The sequence below is a fragment of the Oncorhynchus mykiss genome, chromosome 6 (assembly GCF_013265735.2).
Source record: "Oncorhynchus mykiss isolate Arlee chromosome 6, USDA_OmykA_1.1, whole genome shotgun sequence".
In the NCBI taxonomy this organism is placed as follows: Eukaryota; Metazoa; Chordata; class Actinopteri; order Salmoniformes; family Salmonidae; genus Oncorhynchus; species Oncorhynchus mykiss.
In genome coordinates this window covers 30758409-30776266 of record NC_048570.1, presented here as the reverse complement: position 1 = coordinate 30776266, position 17858 = coordinate 30758409, and the positions used below count along the sequence as shown (strand labels likewise).

Here is a 17858-nt window from a genome sequence, read left to right as displayed (position 1 = left end):
TCATTTTTACAAGTATCGTACATGTTGAGTGCCCTTCCCTATAAGCGTGCAGTTCTCAATTTGTTTACTGCGAAATAGCATTGAATCTGGCCCAATTTTTTTTCCAAAGGTTTACTAAGGGTTGGCACCAGGCTGATTGTTTGAGACAGTAAAGGGTGCTTTGTTATTCTTAAGTATTGACATTACTTTTGCTTCCCTACAGGCCTGTGTGTGTGTGTTAATGTGCATGTTGGCATGAGTATGTCTAAACATATTTTTCTAAGAGTGCAGGTTTATTTGTCTGACCCCAAGTAGAACTCTTTGGGTTCCAGGTAGAACCCTATTTTGAATGTGTTCTCCTATGGGAACAGCCGCAGAACCCTTCTGGTTCTAGATCAGTGGCGGTTGGTGTGAGGAGCTATAGGATGACGGGCTCACTGTACTGTCTACAATGGAATAAATGGAACGGTATCAAACATATGGAAACCACGTTTGACTCCTTTCCATAAGTGCTTTGCAGCCATTACAATGAGACCATCCTCATATAGCTCCTCCCACCAGCCTCCACTGCTCTAGATAACACTTTTCCCTAGGAGTGCTTGGATGCATTAGTAAACTATGGATTGAACAGGTCAACCATAGTATTGAAGTTACACCTTTACACCTTTACACAGTCCAAGAGTTCATAGGTTGTGTGTTTTTCATAGCTCATGGATATGGTTTTGGATTGCTCTAAAATTATAACTTAGATTGGGTTACAGTTTAAAATGGAAGAGTTAATATTTTTGCACAGATGCAAATATTATGCCCTGGAGCAATTTCCTTTTGACTGTCAAATGTTCATATGCTGTTTTCATAGCTGCTTACACTATTACAATGGGGGCATGTAGCAAAACATGTTGCTGCAAGGAAAACCAAAATGGAGTCAAACAAAACATCCGGATGATATGATTAAAGTCCCCCAAACTACAGCGATTTAACTCCACAGTCCACTCTGCATATTGTTTACAATCTCCACTGATCTGACCTATTCCCAATGGTATGCTCTGCCTCTTAGTACCTCCCTACAGGCTGACCCAGACCTCCCTTCTCCCAAACAAGCTGGTCCAGCAAGACACAAATAGAGCTTTGGGTCATTTCCTGTGCAGGCCCTTATCTGGCCTGCTCGGCTGCTTGTTTCTGCAGGGCTGTTTGCCTCAGTCTGGGGCTCTGGGCCCTGCCTGGTGTCACCACTGCAACTCTCTCACCCCCTGCCATCAAAAAAGCAGTCTGCCTGATCGATTCAGTTTCACTTACCTCCCATGTACCTCCGCCCAATTAATGGACTCAACGGATGCCATTCCAAATCGTATGCATTTCCAAGATGTCTGCCTTACTGCCTAAGGCTGTCAATATTTTCACTGTTGTATTAGGAAGCTTAGACTTGCCCATAGTTTAAAATGGAGAATCATGTAGGTCCTTTAAAAGCAGTGTGTATGTTAGGATTTATGGTATGCTGTTACACCCAATGATGTATATAAACCCTAGATGGCCGTGTTTTGGGCAATGAGAGGCTTTGAAGCCACCGGTCAGCCATATTGGCACTCCACAGAAAAGAGTCCTCCATGGAAATGAATGGAGTTCTACAGTATTTCATTCAAATGTTAACGACAAAATTACATGTATTTAAATGTATTTATATGTTTAGTTCACATAAGACAATGCAAAAGTATGCATTAAGGTGTCTATAATAGAACAAAATGTAAACATTAAATTAATTTCTATGGCTTCCAAAATATTTTTAACCTCTGGCGCAGGCGTTCCGCTAGCGACCCACCTCGACAACATCCGGTGAAATTGCAGAGCTCCAAATTCAAAATACAGAAATACTCAAAAGATGTGTTATACATCGGCTTAAATATGAACTTCTTGTTAATCCAGCTGCTGTGTCAGATTTCAAAAAGGCTTTATGGCGAAAGCATACCATGCGATTATCTGAGGACAGCACCCCGCTTACAATAGCATACAAACATTTAAGCCAAGTAGGAGTCACGAAAGTCAGAAATAGCGATAAAATTAAATCACTTACCTTTGATGATCTTCATATGGTTGCAGTCACAAGTCTCCCTGTAAATGTTTGTTTTGTTTGACAAAGTTCCTCTTTATATCCCAAAAATTCTTGTTGGCGCATTTTGTTCAGTAATCCACTGGCTCAATGGCGGTCACAACATGCAGACGAATACATCCTAATAGTACCGATAAAGTTTGTCGAAACATGTCAAACGATGTTTATAATTAATCCTCAGGTTGTCTATTGTCTAAATAATCGATAATATTTCAACTGGACAATAGCGTATTCAATAGAAAGGAAAAAGGGCGGGCAATCGGTCATGCACGCAAACAAGCTCTGCTTCATTCTACAGTCCACTTAGACAATGGTCTGATTCTTCCTCATTTTTCAGAAAACAAGCCTGAAACAATGTCTAAAGACTGTTGACATCTAGTGGAAGCCATAGGAACTGCAATCTTGGTTCCTATCCCAATACATACTGTATTGGCATTCAATTAAAAACTACACACATCAAAAATATCCCACTTCCTGGATGGATTTTCCTCAGGTTTTTGCCTGCCATATCAGTTCTGTTATGTTATACTCAGACATTATTTTAACAGTTTTGGAAACTTGTGTTTTCTATCCAAATTATATGCATATCCTAGCTTCTGGGCCTGAGTAACAGGCAGTTTACTTTGGGCACGCTTCTCATCCAGATGTCAAAATACTGCCCCCAAGCCATAACAAGTTTTAAATGGTGGGGGAGCAACACGCTCTCACAGTCATGTCAGAATTAGACATTCATTCTCAAACAAATTATGAAGTTTTTCCAAACATCAAATTTAAGTGTTTAAGGTCAAGTTCAGGCATCATCTCAGGATTGTTAAGGTTTGGCAATAACGCCAAAATCTTTGTGCCAAGATGGTGTGGTGGCTTCAAAACACCCCCTGTCAGTCAAAAATAAAACACAGCATGGAAAGTGTTGGTCACATGTTTATGAAATAATAAAAATTAAAAATTCCATATGCACTGTTACATACACCTCTTGGAGGAGGGAACGCAACACCCTGCTACACTCAACTCCCCGTGGAGTGAAAGAGGTATGTGACTGTAGGTGCGGGTAAGGATGAGAGGCAGAGAAAATGACCATTTATAGGGAATTTATTCTACCTTCACACGGTAATTTGGGGAAATGGGGGCTGGACAGAACCAAAGCAAAGGAAGTAAAAGTTAAGAGCCCCCTCTCCTACCTTAACTACTTTTCTTAATGCCACCTGGCGCGCTAACCAAAATACAGGGGGTGGTCCACCCAAGTCTTACCTAGTGTGCATAGACAGAGTACTTACTACGGGTATATGTATGCCCGCAGGCCGCTTGCCTAAACACCCCCAAGGTGCCGTCCCCTTCCCCCTGGGAACAAAAACAGAATAATTACTAACCTAAAGTGAACAATTTCAATAGTCAAAAATAGTCTTTTTGACATAAACATACCTCTGCAGGACCGGCTACAAAATATTTTACAGCAAATTATACAGATACACAACATACAAAGAAGCTCTCCCTACCTCAAAGGAACCCTGGCTTTTCAAGCTGCAGAAGGAGTTTGTAATTGCAGACAGCTGTATCCCCTGACGAGAGGGCGGGGTCAGAGCTCCAATCTGCAATGGGGCCGACCAATCAGCTGCTTTGGACTTCAGGTAGCCATTTCCTGAAATACACACATTCAAACACATACAAACCCAAAACAACACAGAAACTGGGGAACGTAACATGCACAAAAAGCTTATTTCTCTCAAATGTGCGCAAATTTGTTTACATCCCTGTTAGTGAGCATTTCTCCTTTGCCAAAATAATCCATCCACCTGAAAGGTATGGCATACCAAGAAGCTGATTAAACAGCATGATCATTACACAGGTGCATCTTGTGCTGGGGACAATAAAAGGCAACTAAAATGTGCAGTTTTGTCACACAACACAGTAGATGTCTTAAGTTTTGGCATGATGACTGCAAGAATGTCAACCAGAACTGTTGCCAGATAATTAAATGTTAATTTCTCTACCATAAGCTGCCTCGAACATAGTTTTTGAGAATTTGGAAGTACTTCCAGCCTGCCTCACAACCGCAGACCATGGGTAACCACGCCAGCCCAGGACCTCCACATCTGGCTTCTTCACCTGTGGCATCGCTGAGAAGTATTTCTGTCTATAATAATAAAGCCCTTTTGTGGTGAAAAAGTCATTCTGATTGGGTGGGCCTGGCTCCTCAGTGGGTGGGCTTGACTGCCAAGTGGGTGGGCCTATGCCCTCCATAGATTAAGGCCTAATTAATTTATTTCAATTGACTGATTTCCTTATATGAACTTTAACTCAGTAAAATCATTGAAATTGTTGCATGTTGCATTTATATTTTTGTTCAGTATATAAATCATTGGTTACACCTCAGTGAGACGTTTCTGTTAAGTTTCTTAAAGCTTGTATGACTGACTTTGTTTGGCTTTATGGTATGTAGTGGAGTGCCTGTTTCAGAAATGTCTTACTTGTGCAGTATGTTAAACCTAAGTGTAATGGCTGTTTTGGAGGCAGGTAATGTTAAAGTGTTATCTCGAGTGCAGTGGCTGCGTTGGAATCATTCAAGTGTTCAAATTCAGGTAAAGTGTTAAACTCAAGTGTAGTAGTGCCAGTGTGTTTGAAGCGTGCCTTTAGATTATGTGTAGGGGAGCAGTTTCTCTGTCAGATTACTCTCCCCCTCAGCACCGTCTCCGCCCTCTCTTACTGAGGAGGACAGTGATTATGCATATCCCTCAGCAGCCACTAGTTCAGCCTAGCCAACACACTTCACTATTCATCTGCAGGGAGGAAGCTAGCCTGCTGGCAGCCACCATCAAGCCAACAGGCCCCATTCAGCTGCCAAAGCCTCACAATAAGCTCAGGCTAGAGGAGAGAGGGAGGAAGTGAGGGGAAAAAAGGGGGATAAATAAATGGAGGAGAGCGAATGGGGCGGACCCGCCCAGGGAGGTCACCCCTGTACAATGGAGGGGTGCTTTGAGTTGTGGTACAGCGTCAGACGAGCCATGAGCTTAAAACTTCAATCCTAAATTGGGAGGGATTTGTTTTACTCCGCCCCCATTGCAATTACAAGTCATCTCTGTTCCCCATTGCCATAGAAACAGGAGTTGTTTCTCTAGAGTTGTGGAGAGTGGGATATCCCCCCCATCACTGATGGATTGGTTCAAAGATGGCTGCTGAGGCAGACAACTGGAGCATCACTGGTCCAGGGAATAAACTCATCCTTATCATGGTCCTCACAGTTGGTCTAGGTCAGGCAGTGGACCAGCTATAGACAATAGGACAGAAATAGAGAATTAGCTGTTTACCATCACATGGGAACGGCTATGAATAAGACTAACCATCTCAGGACAGACAGTATAGTAAGTAGTAGTAGAGTAGCAGCAGTACCATAGATAGAAAAGAAGAAGTAAGGCAGAGGAGGACAGCTGTTTTGCAGATAGACATTATGTTGGCGGTGGTGGGCACGTTGAAGAGCAACAGAGGACGTGGTGGAGCAGGAGCAGCTGTCCTGTGGGTAGTGTCCTGTCCTGAGTTTGGGAAGCCATGTGTGGCCATGTGATTTGGTGCAGCCTGGCTCACTGCCAGCTCCAGCTCACACACCGATGCACCCTCGTGTCCTGGCCTGGCCGCAGAGACACGGCCACAGCCCCTAAATGAAACATGTGGCTGGCAGCAGTGGTTACACAACCCAGAGAGGAGGCAGGCCGGCGTGGCTGCATCCACGGGACCATCACATCAGGCTAAATATACAGCCTCCCTCTCTGCTGTGAGTAACACGTCTGCCTGCAGGGGAGAGAGAGATAGAGACACTATCTCTTCATACTCTGGGCTTCTTTGCCTCAATGTGCAGAGCTCTCCTCTCTTTTCCTATCCCCCATTCTTCTCTCTCTCACCCTCCTCTCGTCTCTAATAGCTGAAATCGTAGCAGAGAGGAGGGGAAGGATGAGATGTCACTCCCCCACTCTGAAAGCATGGGGAAGCCAGCTGACAGGGGAGGAGAGGAAAGAAAAGGAGAGTGTCTTTCATAGCAGTGTGCCTCTTATTGTTTTCCTCTCTCCTTTTAATTGTGTTGGTATGGTGATGAACAGTGGTCATAATGGCAGCAGCTGGGGGTCATGTGGAAGGGGGGAGGAGGCATTGGCACAAGCAGGAATGCATCTGATTGGAGTGTTACCTAACTTTTGGGACAGGGACTCAGGACCAAGCGCTCAGCATGCTGCCCCACTTGTAGGATTTACATATCTATTGACTTGATCTGCGGTCTGTGTGGTATAGCACCATGTCACTGGGTTTAAACATCACTTCGGTTTTTTAAACAGTGTGTGTGCTTTTGTGTGTATGTGTGTGCCCGAGTGGTTGTGTATGTGCGCTTAGTTGTGTGTTTGTACGTGTGTGTGCACTAAGCTTCATAGTATCAACTCTCTCTCTCTAGTCTTCATTATGAGAGTGCATATGTGAATGAATGCTATGTTTGTCAGTGTTGTAACCTTGTCTCTCTCTCTCTCCTCAGGTCCTACGTACTCATGTGATGGTGCGTGTGGGCGGGGGATGGGACACATTAGAACACTATCTGGACAAGCATGACCCCTGCCGCTGTGCCGCCTTCGGTGAGGTCACCCCTTCCCAAACAACCATCCATTTACACTTTATAGTCACTGAGTTGTATTGTATTATATTGTACTCTATTGCATCTCATTCTCAGTCTGTTTGGGGCTCACAATTGGTTTACATTGTATCCATTTGAGCAGGTTATGTGATATAACTCAGGTCAGGAGTGGTACACAAGCTTACACTGTAAGGTTTATGCAACTCTGGGATTATGAGATTGGTTCCTTTGACATAACTACAGTACATTAACACACACAGTCTTCATAGTGTTACCATAGTGTTATCATATTTCTACCATAGTGTTATCATATTTCTACCATAGTGCTCCCATAGTGTTACCATAGTATTATCATATTTCTACCATAGTGTTATCATATTTCTACCATAGTGCTCCCATAGTGTTACCATAGTGTTATCATATTTCTACCATAGTGCTACCATAGTGTTATCATATTTCTACCATAGTGTTATCATATTTCTACCATTGTGCTATCATATTTCTACCATAGTGCTCCCATAGTGTTATCATATTTCTACCATAGTGTTATCATATTTCTACCATAGTGCTCCCATAGTGTTACCACAGAGTTATCATATTTCTACCATAGTGCTCCCATAGTGTTACCACAGTGTTATCATATTTCTACCATAGTGTTATCATATTTCTACCACAGTGTTATCATATTTCTACCATAGTGCTCCCATAGTGTTATCATATTTCTACCATAGTGTTATCATATTTCTACCATAGTGTTATCATATTTCTACCACAGTGTTATCATATTTCTACCATAGTGCTCCCATAGTGTTACCACAGAGTTATCATATTTCTACCATAGTGCTCCCATAGTGTTACCACAGTGTTATCATATTTCTACCATAGTGTTATCATATTTCTACCATAGTGCTCCCATAGTGTTACCATAGTGATATCACAGTGTTATTATATTCCTACCATAGTGTTACTATAGTGCTACCATAGTGTTATCATATTTCTACCATAGTGTTATCATATTGTTACCATAGTGCTACTATAGTGTTACCATAGGGCTACCATAGTGCTAGTTACCATAGTGTTACCATAGTGTTAATATAGTGCTGCCATAGTGTTATCATAGTGCTAACATGGTTTTACCATAGTGTTACTTACCATAGTGTTACCATAGTGCTACTATATTGCTACCATAGTGTTACCATAGTGCTAACATGGTTTTACCATAGTGCTACTATATTGTTACCATAGTGTTACTATAATGTTACTATAGTGCTACCATAGTGTTATCATATTTCTACCATAGTGCTACCATAGTGTTATCATATTGTTACCATAGTGCTACTATAGTGTTACCATAGGGCTACCATAGTGCTACTTACCATAGTGTTACCATAGTGTTAATATAGTGCTACCATAGTGTTACCATAGTGCTAACATGGTTTTACCATAGTGCTACTATATTGTTACCATAGTGTTACTATAATGTTACTATAGTGCTACCATAGTGTTATCATATTTCTACCATAGTGCTACCATAGTGTTATCATATTGTTACCATAGTGCTACTATAGTGTTACCATAGGGCTACCATAGTGCTACTTACCATAGTGTTACCATAGTGTTAATATAGTGCTACCATAGTGTTACCATGGTGCTAACATGGTTTTACCATAGTGCTACTATATTGTTACCATAGTGTTACTATAATGTTACTATAGTGCTACCATAGTGTTACCTATTGTGCTACTATAGTGTTATCATAGTGCTAACATGGTTTTACCATAGTGCTAGTTACCATAGTGTTACCATAGTGCTACTATTTTTTAAATTTAATTTTCACCTTTATTTAACCAGGTAGGCCAGTTGAGAACAAGTTCTCATTTACAACTGCGACCTGGCCAAGATAAAGCAAAGCAGTGCGACAAAAAACACAGAGCTACACAGAAACAAACGTGCAGTCAATAACACAATAGAAAAATCTATATACAGTGTGTGCAAATGTAGTAAGATTAGGGAGATAAGGCAATACATTGGCCATAGAGTCGAAATAATTACAATTTAGCATTAACACTGGAGTGATAGATGTGCAAGTAAAGATACTGGGGTGCAATAGAGCAATACAAAAATAAAAAGATAACAATATGTGGATGAGGTAGTTGGGTGGGCTATTTACAGATGGGCTGTGTACAGGTGCAGTATAGTGTTACATTAGTACTAACATAGTTTTACCCTTGTCAGAAGGTGAGTGTAGCTGGTGCATGTCAGGCGCAGGTGCATGTCAAGTCAGGCGCAGGAGAGCAAAATGAGTGAGCAAAGTACTTTACTCAAAAATGATGGCACAAGGTAACAAATACACTTGACCAAAATACAAACAGTGAAATATTACGCATGGGTGAAAACAGCACCCGTTGCAAAACCAGCCATCATGTACCGAACTGAACATAGAAACAATAATGCAAAAAAAACATACGGGAAACAGAGGGTTAAATACATTAACATGTAATTGGGGAATGAAAACCAGGTGTGTAGAAAACAAAGACAAAACCAATGGAAAATGAAAGGTGGATCAGCGATGGCTAGAAGACCGGTGACGTCGACCGCCGAACACCGCCCGAACAAGAAGAGGGACCGACTTCGGCGGAAGTCGTGACAACCCTAGTGTTACCATGGAGATACCTTATTCAGGATCATGTCAATGGCCTGTTCAACCTCTCTTTTGTAACGTCTGAGATTCCCAAAGATTGGAAAGCAGCCGCGGTCATCCCCCTCTTCAAAGGGGGAGACACTCTAGATCCAAACTGCTACAAACCTATATCTATCCTACCCTGCCTTTCTAAGTTCTTCAAAAGCCAAGTTAACAAACAGATTACCGACCATCTCGAATCCCACCGTACCTTCTCTGCTATGCAATCGGGTTTCAGAGCTGGTCATGGCTGCACCTCCGCCACGCTCAAGATCCTAAACGATATCATAACCGTCATCGATAAGAGACAATACTGTGCAGCCGTCTTCATCGACCTGGCCAAGGCTTTTGACTCTGTCAATCACCACATTCTTATCGGCAGACTCAACAGCCTTGGTTTCTCAAATGATTGCCTCACCTGGTTCACCAACTACTTCTCTGATAGAGTTCAGTGTGTCAAATCGGAGGGCCTGTTGTTCGGACCTTTGGCAGTCTCTATGGGGGTGCCACAGTGTTCAATTCTCGGGCTGACTGTCAGGCTGTGTATGAAGGCGAAGTCAGGTGCAGGAGAGCAGAGTATGATAAATAAAGCACACTTTATTATAGTTCCAAACCGAGAGCACAACAAAAACAAACACGCTCAAAAAAACAGAACAATAAAGTAAAGCGCTTAACGAACATCACTTGACATGAAAACAATTACACACAAAACATGATGGGAAACAGAAGGTTAAATACAAGTAGATTGATTGTGGAAATGAAAATCAGGTGTGTATCTAAACAAGACAAGACAAATGGATATATGAAAAATGGAGCGGCGATGGCTAGAAAGCCGGTGACGTCGATCGCCGAACGCGGCCCGAACAAGGAAAGGAGCCGACTTCGGCGGAAGTCGTGACTCTCTTCTCTGTATACATCAATGATGTCGCTCTTGCTGCTGGCGATTCTCTGATCCACCTCTACGCAGATGACACCATTCTGTATACTTCTGGCCCTTCTTTGGACACTGTGTTAATTAACCTCCAGATGAGCTTCAATGCCATACAACTCTCCTTCCGTGGCCTCCAACTGCTCTTAAATGCAAGTAAAACTAAATGCATGCTCTTCAACCGATGGCTGCCCGCACCTGCCTGCCCGTCTAGCATTGCTACTCGGGACTGTTCTGACTTAGAATATGTGGACAACTACAAATACCTAGGTGTCTGGTTAGACTGTAAACTCTCCTTCCAGACTCACATTAAACATGTCCAATACAAAATTAAATCTAGAACCGGCTTCACAACAAAGCAGCCTTCACTCATGCTGCTAAACATACCCTCGTAAAACTGACCATCCTAACGATCCTCGACTTCGGCGATGTCATTTACAAAATAGCCTCCAACACTCTACTCAACAAATTGGATGCGGTCTATCACAGTGCCATCTGTTTTGTCACCAAAGCCCCATATACTACCCACCACTGCAATCTGTACGCTCTCGTTGGCTGGCCCTCGCTTCATACTCATCGCCAAACCCACTGGCTCCAGGTCATCTACAAGTCTTTGCTAGGTAAAGTCCCGTCTTATCTCAGCTCACTGGTCACCATAGCAGCACCAACCCGTAGCATGTGCTCCAGCAGGTATATCTCACTGGTCACCCCCAAAGCCAATTCCTCCTTTGGCGGCCTTTCCTTCCAGTTCTCTGCTGCCAATGACTGGAACAAACTGCAAAAATCACTGAAGCTGGAGACACATATCTCCCTCACTAGCTTTATGCACCAGCTGTCAGAGCAGTTCACAGATCACTGCACCTGTACATAGCCCATCTCTAAACAGCCCACCCAACTACCTTATCCCCATACTGTATTTATTTATTTTGCTCCTTTGCACCCTAGTATCTCTACTTGCACATTCATCTTCTGCACATCTACCATTCCAGTGTTTAATTGCTATATTGTAATTACTTCGCCACCATGGCCTATTTATTGCCTTACCTCCCTTATTTTACCTCATTTGCACACAATGTATATAGATTTTGTTTCTTTTTTTTACTGTATTATTGACTGTATGTTTGTTTTATTCCATGTGTAGCTCTGTGTTGTTGTATGTGTTGAACTGCTTTGCTTTATCTTGGCCAGGTCGCAGTTGTAAATGAGAACTTGTTCTCAACTAGCCTACCTGGTTAAATAAAGGTGAAAAAAGGCCTTTCATACAACATTACACCTTAATCATAAAGTACATGAGGTTGGTGGCACCTTAATTAGGGAGGACGGGTTTCTGGTAATGGCTGGAGCGGAATTATAGGAATGGTATCAAATACATCAAACACATGGTTTGATGCCATTCCAATTGCTCCGTTCCAGCCATTATTATGAGCCGTCCTCCCCTCAGCATCCTCCACTGTCATAAAGCCCTTATCACGCCCTCATAAACATGACCTGACGGCTGCCATAACCATTCATATCACTTAATGTTTACCCTTGCGTGGTAGGCAGGCAGTAGTGGAATAATGCTTGGTGTCAGGGCTTTAAACCCTGTGGGTAGAAGAGCTCTTCCTTCTCCATGAGTCCACACTGCCAGACTGATGATGTCAGTGGCCTTGTGTCTGGACAGCTGACTGAGGCTGTAGTAATGCTTGCACTGAAGTAATGCTTGGTGTTGCATTTCTAGCCCATGATCTCCTCAACTTCCTAGATATGACATGTATTTACAGGTCTTCAGGTTATGAACTGTAGGTCCACTCCAAAGTCAAGATCATCATGCCTTAAATGATTCATCTGATTCCTCAGTTGCTTCATCTCCTGCAGTCATAAATCATAAGAATTGCATATGCTCTGAGACTGCCACCAGTTGTGAGAGGCCCATGCTATGTTGATCCCTGGATCAACCCTCAATCTATTCTATTCTATTTCTATACTGACTGTTGTCTGTCTGATGCTGAAGTAATCTGCACAGTTGTTGTTATTATCCATGGTATGGAACCTAAGCCTTACTAATATTGTGGTATTGTGTCTGTTCTTGTACCTTGCAGCTCACCGGTATCACCAGGCCAAAGCCAGTGGGCAAGGTGCCCACAGCAAGTCCTCCAGCGCCCACTCCTCCCGCTCCACCAGCCCAGGCCCACACTGGCGTAATGAGGGCATTGCCCCCTATAAGCCCCCTGACAGACGTTCCCAGGGCCTGGAGCCTCTGTGTGCCCCCTCGTCCACCCGGCCTGGCCGCTCCCACCACCCCTCCCTCCCCACGGAGCTCGACTCCAACGCAGGACGCACTCCCCTGCTACCACGGCCACCACGGGACCGCTCAGAACCTCGACACTTCAACCCTCTCAAGTGAGTTGTGTTGTGCTAATGACACTTCATCACCAGCACTGATCCACTTTTCACCACCCACCCATCCACCCATCCACACACACACAAACACTCATCCACACACACACACCCATCCACACACAAACACAGCACACACACAAACACAGCACACAAAACTAGGAAGCGACAGATTACACAAAGCAGATTTTCCTAATCTAATGTGACATTGCACTGACACAGTCCTGCCCTACCAGCCATACCACTCTGCCTCCTGGTGGCCAGACTGGAACACACCTTGATTGCTGCTGTCACCTCCCTCCCTCCCCCTCCCTCTCGACCCTTCTTCTCCCTCCTTTCCTATGGCTCCATTAATTACACTAATGACTGCCTGAATTTAGATGGGATTCAACATCCAACAGTGTTGCAGTTGTTGATGTTTCTGTTCTCTCTTTCCAAGGTGGATAGAATGATGGATAGAATTAGGGTGCTTGTTGACTGTACTGGAGGAAAAACACATCTCTCCCCTTTTCTGCTTTCTCTCACGGAAATTACACGACAGTCAGAGTGTTGGTATTTTATGGCCTATAAAACTTTTCTGGTTAGTAAAGAGAGTGAAATCCTTCAGCTCTCCACATAAGGTCCATTGAGTGTTGTTGGTCTTTACATACCTCCCTCATACGTCAGTGTGTGGAGAGGCCAATGATCAAGACGATGAAAGCCTATGGGCTTGTTTAATTTGGCTCACGGCCAATGAGTGGTTGAGTATCCGGAGTGAGTGATGGCGTCATGGCAACAGGCCCTGGTACAGGTTAACCCCTTCAGGGTCAGCACCTCCAAATGCACCAGACTAGATAAGGTTTAATCTGAATGTCGACCCCCCAGACCCTGTTGCTCCCCCCAGGAAGTAGGTCTCAGGTGGGCTAATCTGGAGGGAAAAACCCATGTGCTTCGTTATTTCAAGCCTTCAGAATGCTGTCATTCCAAAGTCAATATTTGTTTGGCTAAGTAATTTTTTTAAATGGCAAAGTCAATTTTTTATAAAAATGTCAAATCTGGTCACTCATAGTTATTGAGCCCTGTTTCTATAATGTGCAATAATAATTTCTTGGTTGTTTGCTATGGTTTCACAGAGCATTATAGAAGTGGTTACCTAAAGAATGTCAATAAAGAAAGCGGATAAAAGTTAATGTTTAATACAAGATATTGCCAGAGAGCACATGTCTATCATGTTGCTGTTGTGGCCACTGCTACAGAGCTCTACTGATTGTGTTCCTATCTTACTGTATGTCAATGGTATCCTGTCTCGGATGGTAAATTGTCCTGAGGGGCCCACTGGTGTGTGACAGTGGAGTGGTGTGGTGAGCTCTGGGAGTGCAGGCAGCGCTCTCTGAGGGTGTGTGGGGTCAGTAAATCCACAAGGCCTATAATCCTGCCCCCACTTGCTCTCATCTTCCCTGTAATCCCTGAGCCTGATCCAGCCCAGTGTTTCCGAGAAGCACCAAGCCCTACGTGTGTCAGTCAAGGTAGGCAGCATGATCCTCATGATCCCTGAAGGTCACAGGTCCCATCATGGACTGGAGGTGGATGGTGTTTACTGTAAACCTGGCAGGGCCAGGGGAGTGGGTGGGAGGCAGACGCACAGACACTTTGGTGCTCGGATGGAAAATGGGCTCTGAGCATGTTGTTTTTCTCAAAGTGTTATGAATGTTCAAAAAGTTATAATGTGGGATAATGTGATGTTTATTTTATTCCAATGATAAAATGTACTAAGGCCAGAAATAAATCAAAGATAACTATAAATAACTCTGTCTGTATTCCTCCCTCTGTGTTCTGCAGGTCTAAGGACTCGTCATTGATGCCAGTGACCCGCCGTCTATCAGGGGACAGCGACTCCTCTACAGCCTCCTCTAAGGGAGGAGGAGGGGCAGGGGGAGGCCGCTTCTCTCTGGGAGGCACCCGTCGCTCCGGAGAGGAGGTGGTCCTGCTGGTCAACAGGAAGGAGGGGAAGCATTTGATCGAAAGGCCTGGAGGAGGAGGTCAGATCCCAGCCCTGTGCCCCCCAATGCCTCGCGCACGCAGCCACTCTCGGGAACGCCCTGCCCCTGCCACCATCCTCAAACCCAGCCCCCCACAGGGCCCCTCTGACGGGCTCAGGACCAGTCGTGGGGACAGGGGCCGCTCTCTGGGGCCCGAAGGCCCCCGCAGGCTCCAGGCCCCGCGTTCCCACAGCCAGGGGAAGATGCCCAGCCGGAGTCGAACCAACGATGCCAGCCCTGGATCCTGTCCCCGTCATGGTGCCTCTCAGCCCCCATCCTCTGACAGACGAGAGGAGCTGAGGGCCAAACAACTACCCCCTGCCTCCCCCAGAATCAGTGGAGGTTTCTCCAGGAGACAATCATCCTCCTGTTCTAATTCGCCTATCAAAGGACTTCAGAGCAGCAGCCCCAGTAAGAAGACTATGGTGGCTCCCAGGCCCCCCGCTCCACGCTCCCCCTCAGTAGGGAAGAGTAGGCTGCTGCCCCCAGTCTCCCAGGCAGGCCGACGCTCTCCACACTCCACTTCCCCCCGCTCCTCTCACTACCATGGGCATGGACCCCGCTCCCCTCGAACCTCCCATGGCCCTCGCTCCAATGGGCATGGCCACAGGGGGTTGGCCGGCTCTGAGCGACAGGAGCCTGAGGAGGAGGGGCTAGGCTATAAGTTCCAGATGCTGCCCAATCTGGACCCCCAGAAGGAGCAGGACCTGTACCGCAGCTTCGAGGCTGAGTTCCTGGCTAATACAGGGCAGGGCAAAGTGGGGCCCAGTAGACCAAAAGGGGGGGACAGCCTTCAGCTGCCCGCCTCCTCACATCCACAACAGGGGGTTGGGACCCAAAACCTCCCCACACCTGCCTCTGCTGACCCTAATGTTACTGACTCAGCCTACTCCTCCTCCAACTCCTCCACCTCCTCAATCAACGTGGGGGGGAAGGTAGGAGCTCTGCCTGACCTCCGGGAGTCCAAGAGAACTAACCCACATTCCTGTGGAAGACTAGAGAATACCCTGGCCCCACTGCATGGCCATAGCCCGGGCGGATTATCTAACGGTGGGCACACAGAACCAGTGCGCTGGAGCGGGCGAGGTGGAGGTCTCAGGAAGCTCCCTGCCATCTCCAGTTCCATGGAGGAAGGGGAGCTCCTGTCCTCCTTCCCTGGCCAGAGAGACTCAGAGCTGGGCATAGCTCTCAGCCATACCCCCTCACAACTTCCTTTCAACCCCAGGAGCATGAATGTGGGCCATGTCAGGGGTGCTCCAGCAGAGGTGCTGATGGAGAGCCAGCAGGGTCAGCTGGGTTGGGGCTCAGGGCCTGAGGGAGACATCCCTCTGGAGGATCAACAACCAAGCCTCCCCTATGACCTGGAGGATGGAGACCCCAACGAGGACCTCCCTCCCCCAGAGTCTTGTCCCTCACCCATCCCCCTTCCCCCCTCTGAGGACTGCTCCTTCCAGGAAGACTCCTCCAGTGAAAGCTCCTCCATGTGCTTCAGCCTGAGTGAATCACGCTCAGAGTCCTCTCCTCCTCCACCTCCTCCCCTAGCCAATAGGGATGCTGTTGATGGAGGTGTGGTCCTCCGGCCAAAGAGGGTAGGTAAGAAGGCTGACAGGATGCCCTCCATCTACAAGCTCAAGCTGAGGCCGAGAGTCAGGCCCCGTACAGACAACCGGCCAGAGAACAGCCCATCACGTATCCCCACCCCAGTCAGCTACAGAGACCTGCAGGCCATGGGCAACCTCACCCCTCTCCATACCCCTACTCCTCCACAGTCCCCTCAGAGCTCACATTCCAACGGCCACCCAGTCTCACGCAAGGCCCTGCACCAGGCCTTCGGCGACCTAATCCACCCCCAGTCATGCTCCACCGCCATGGGAAGCAGGGACTGCACCTACTCCGTAGAGTCAGGGAGCGGCCTGGACACTGAGGCCTGGATGTAACACACAACTTACTCATCACGATGATGCTGATATAGAACAGTTTGTTGTCAAATTAAAACTGACTACTGTCTAAAAGACTGGAAACCGGGCTGCAGACTATTTTTATAGAACATGTCACAGTCGCACGCACACTCACTCATTCTTTTAGTCACTTAGGCCCTTTCCTGTCTATATTGGTCAGGGTTTCACTATCCCATTCTATTCTTTGCACTCAAAACCGAATTATTTATTTCCAAAGGAGCAATCCAGAATCTAAGGCTATTGTTTAAGTTGAATGGTTTCTTTGTATTTATGGGGATGTTTTGATGAATCATAAAGTGTCTAATACAAGGCAGGCAGCTGTCTTGAAAGCCCCATGTTTTGCTGCCATACAGAGAGAGAGAGAGAGAGAGAGAGAGAGAGAGAGAGAGAGAAAACATATGTGCTGTCATATGCATCGCTGAGGGGCATGAAGAAGTGCCAGGGCTGAGGAAGAGGAAAGAACCCCAGGCAGGAGCAGTGAATCACAAGCACCATCAAGTCAACTGGACTGGCTCCCTCTAGTGGACAGTGTATGCCACAGCATCTCTGTCCGCTTTGATTGTTAAAATACTGGTGAGGCAAGCCGCGCTGTAAAATATACTTTCTTGCTCTCATTCTCCATACTGCCACTCACCCTCTGCTAGTTACCCCCCTTCTGTGGACATCTTTACAGATATAATCTGTATTGGACTCATATATAAAACAATTATGATACTTTACAATGTTCACAAATAACAGTCTTTTGGACTTTATACACAGTACATATTCCATATGTGCACTGCTACTCACCTTCCGCCACCAACCCCCTGCATCCTGAGTTGTTCATTGCCATACATGTATGATGTCACTTTCTCACTGCCAATCCAGATGGCCATGATTGAGTGATGTCTGTTTTTTGAGCTTTAAGTGTGAAAATATACAAAGCATTTTCTATGTGTTAACTGCAGTTTGGGGTAAGAGTAAGATGATTATGTGTCATTGTCACTGAAACAGCAATGTTGAATACTTCCAATGATCAAGAGTTATCTGAACTTGGAAATCAGCACTTAAATATGTATACAAAAGTGGATGAATATGCATAAATGTGTACATGTGTATATAAAGTTGCAAGAAAAAGTATGTGAACCCTTTGGAATTACCTGGATTTCTACATAAATTGGTCAACAAATGTGATCTGATCTTCCTCTTAAGTCACAACAATAGACAAAC

At 45.3% G+C, this 17858-nt stretch overlaps 1 protein-coding gene across 2 annotated transcripts in view; it reads left to right on the top strand.

Annotated features, from left to right (window-relative positions):
* LOC110525723 (GAS2-like protein 2B) overlaps positions 1 to 17858 on the top strand; it is a 40185-nt gene extending 22327 nt beyond the window's left edge. For both annotated transcript variants that reach the window (XM_021606108.2, XM_021606107.2), the window contains exons 4-6: positions 6591 to 6687; positions 12376 to 12676; positions 14492 to 17858. In XM_021606108.2, coding sequence (XP_021461783.2) covers positions 6591 to 6687; positions 12376 to 12676; positions 14492 to 16628 — 2535 coding nt within the window. In that variant the 3' untranslated portion in view covers positions 16629 to 17858. The remainder of the gene's footprint in view (positions 1 to 6590; positions 6688 to 12375; positions 12677 to 14491) is intronic.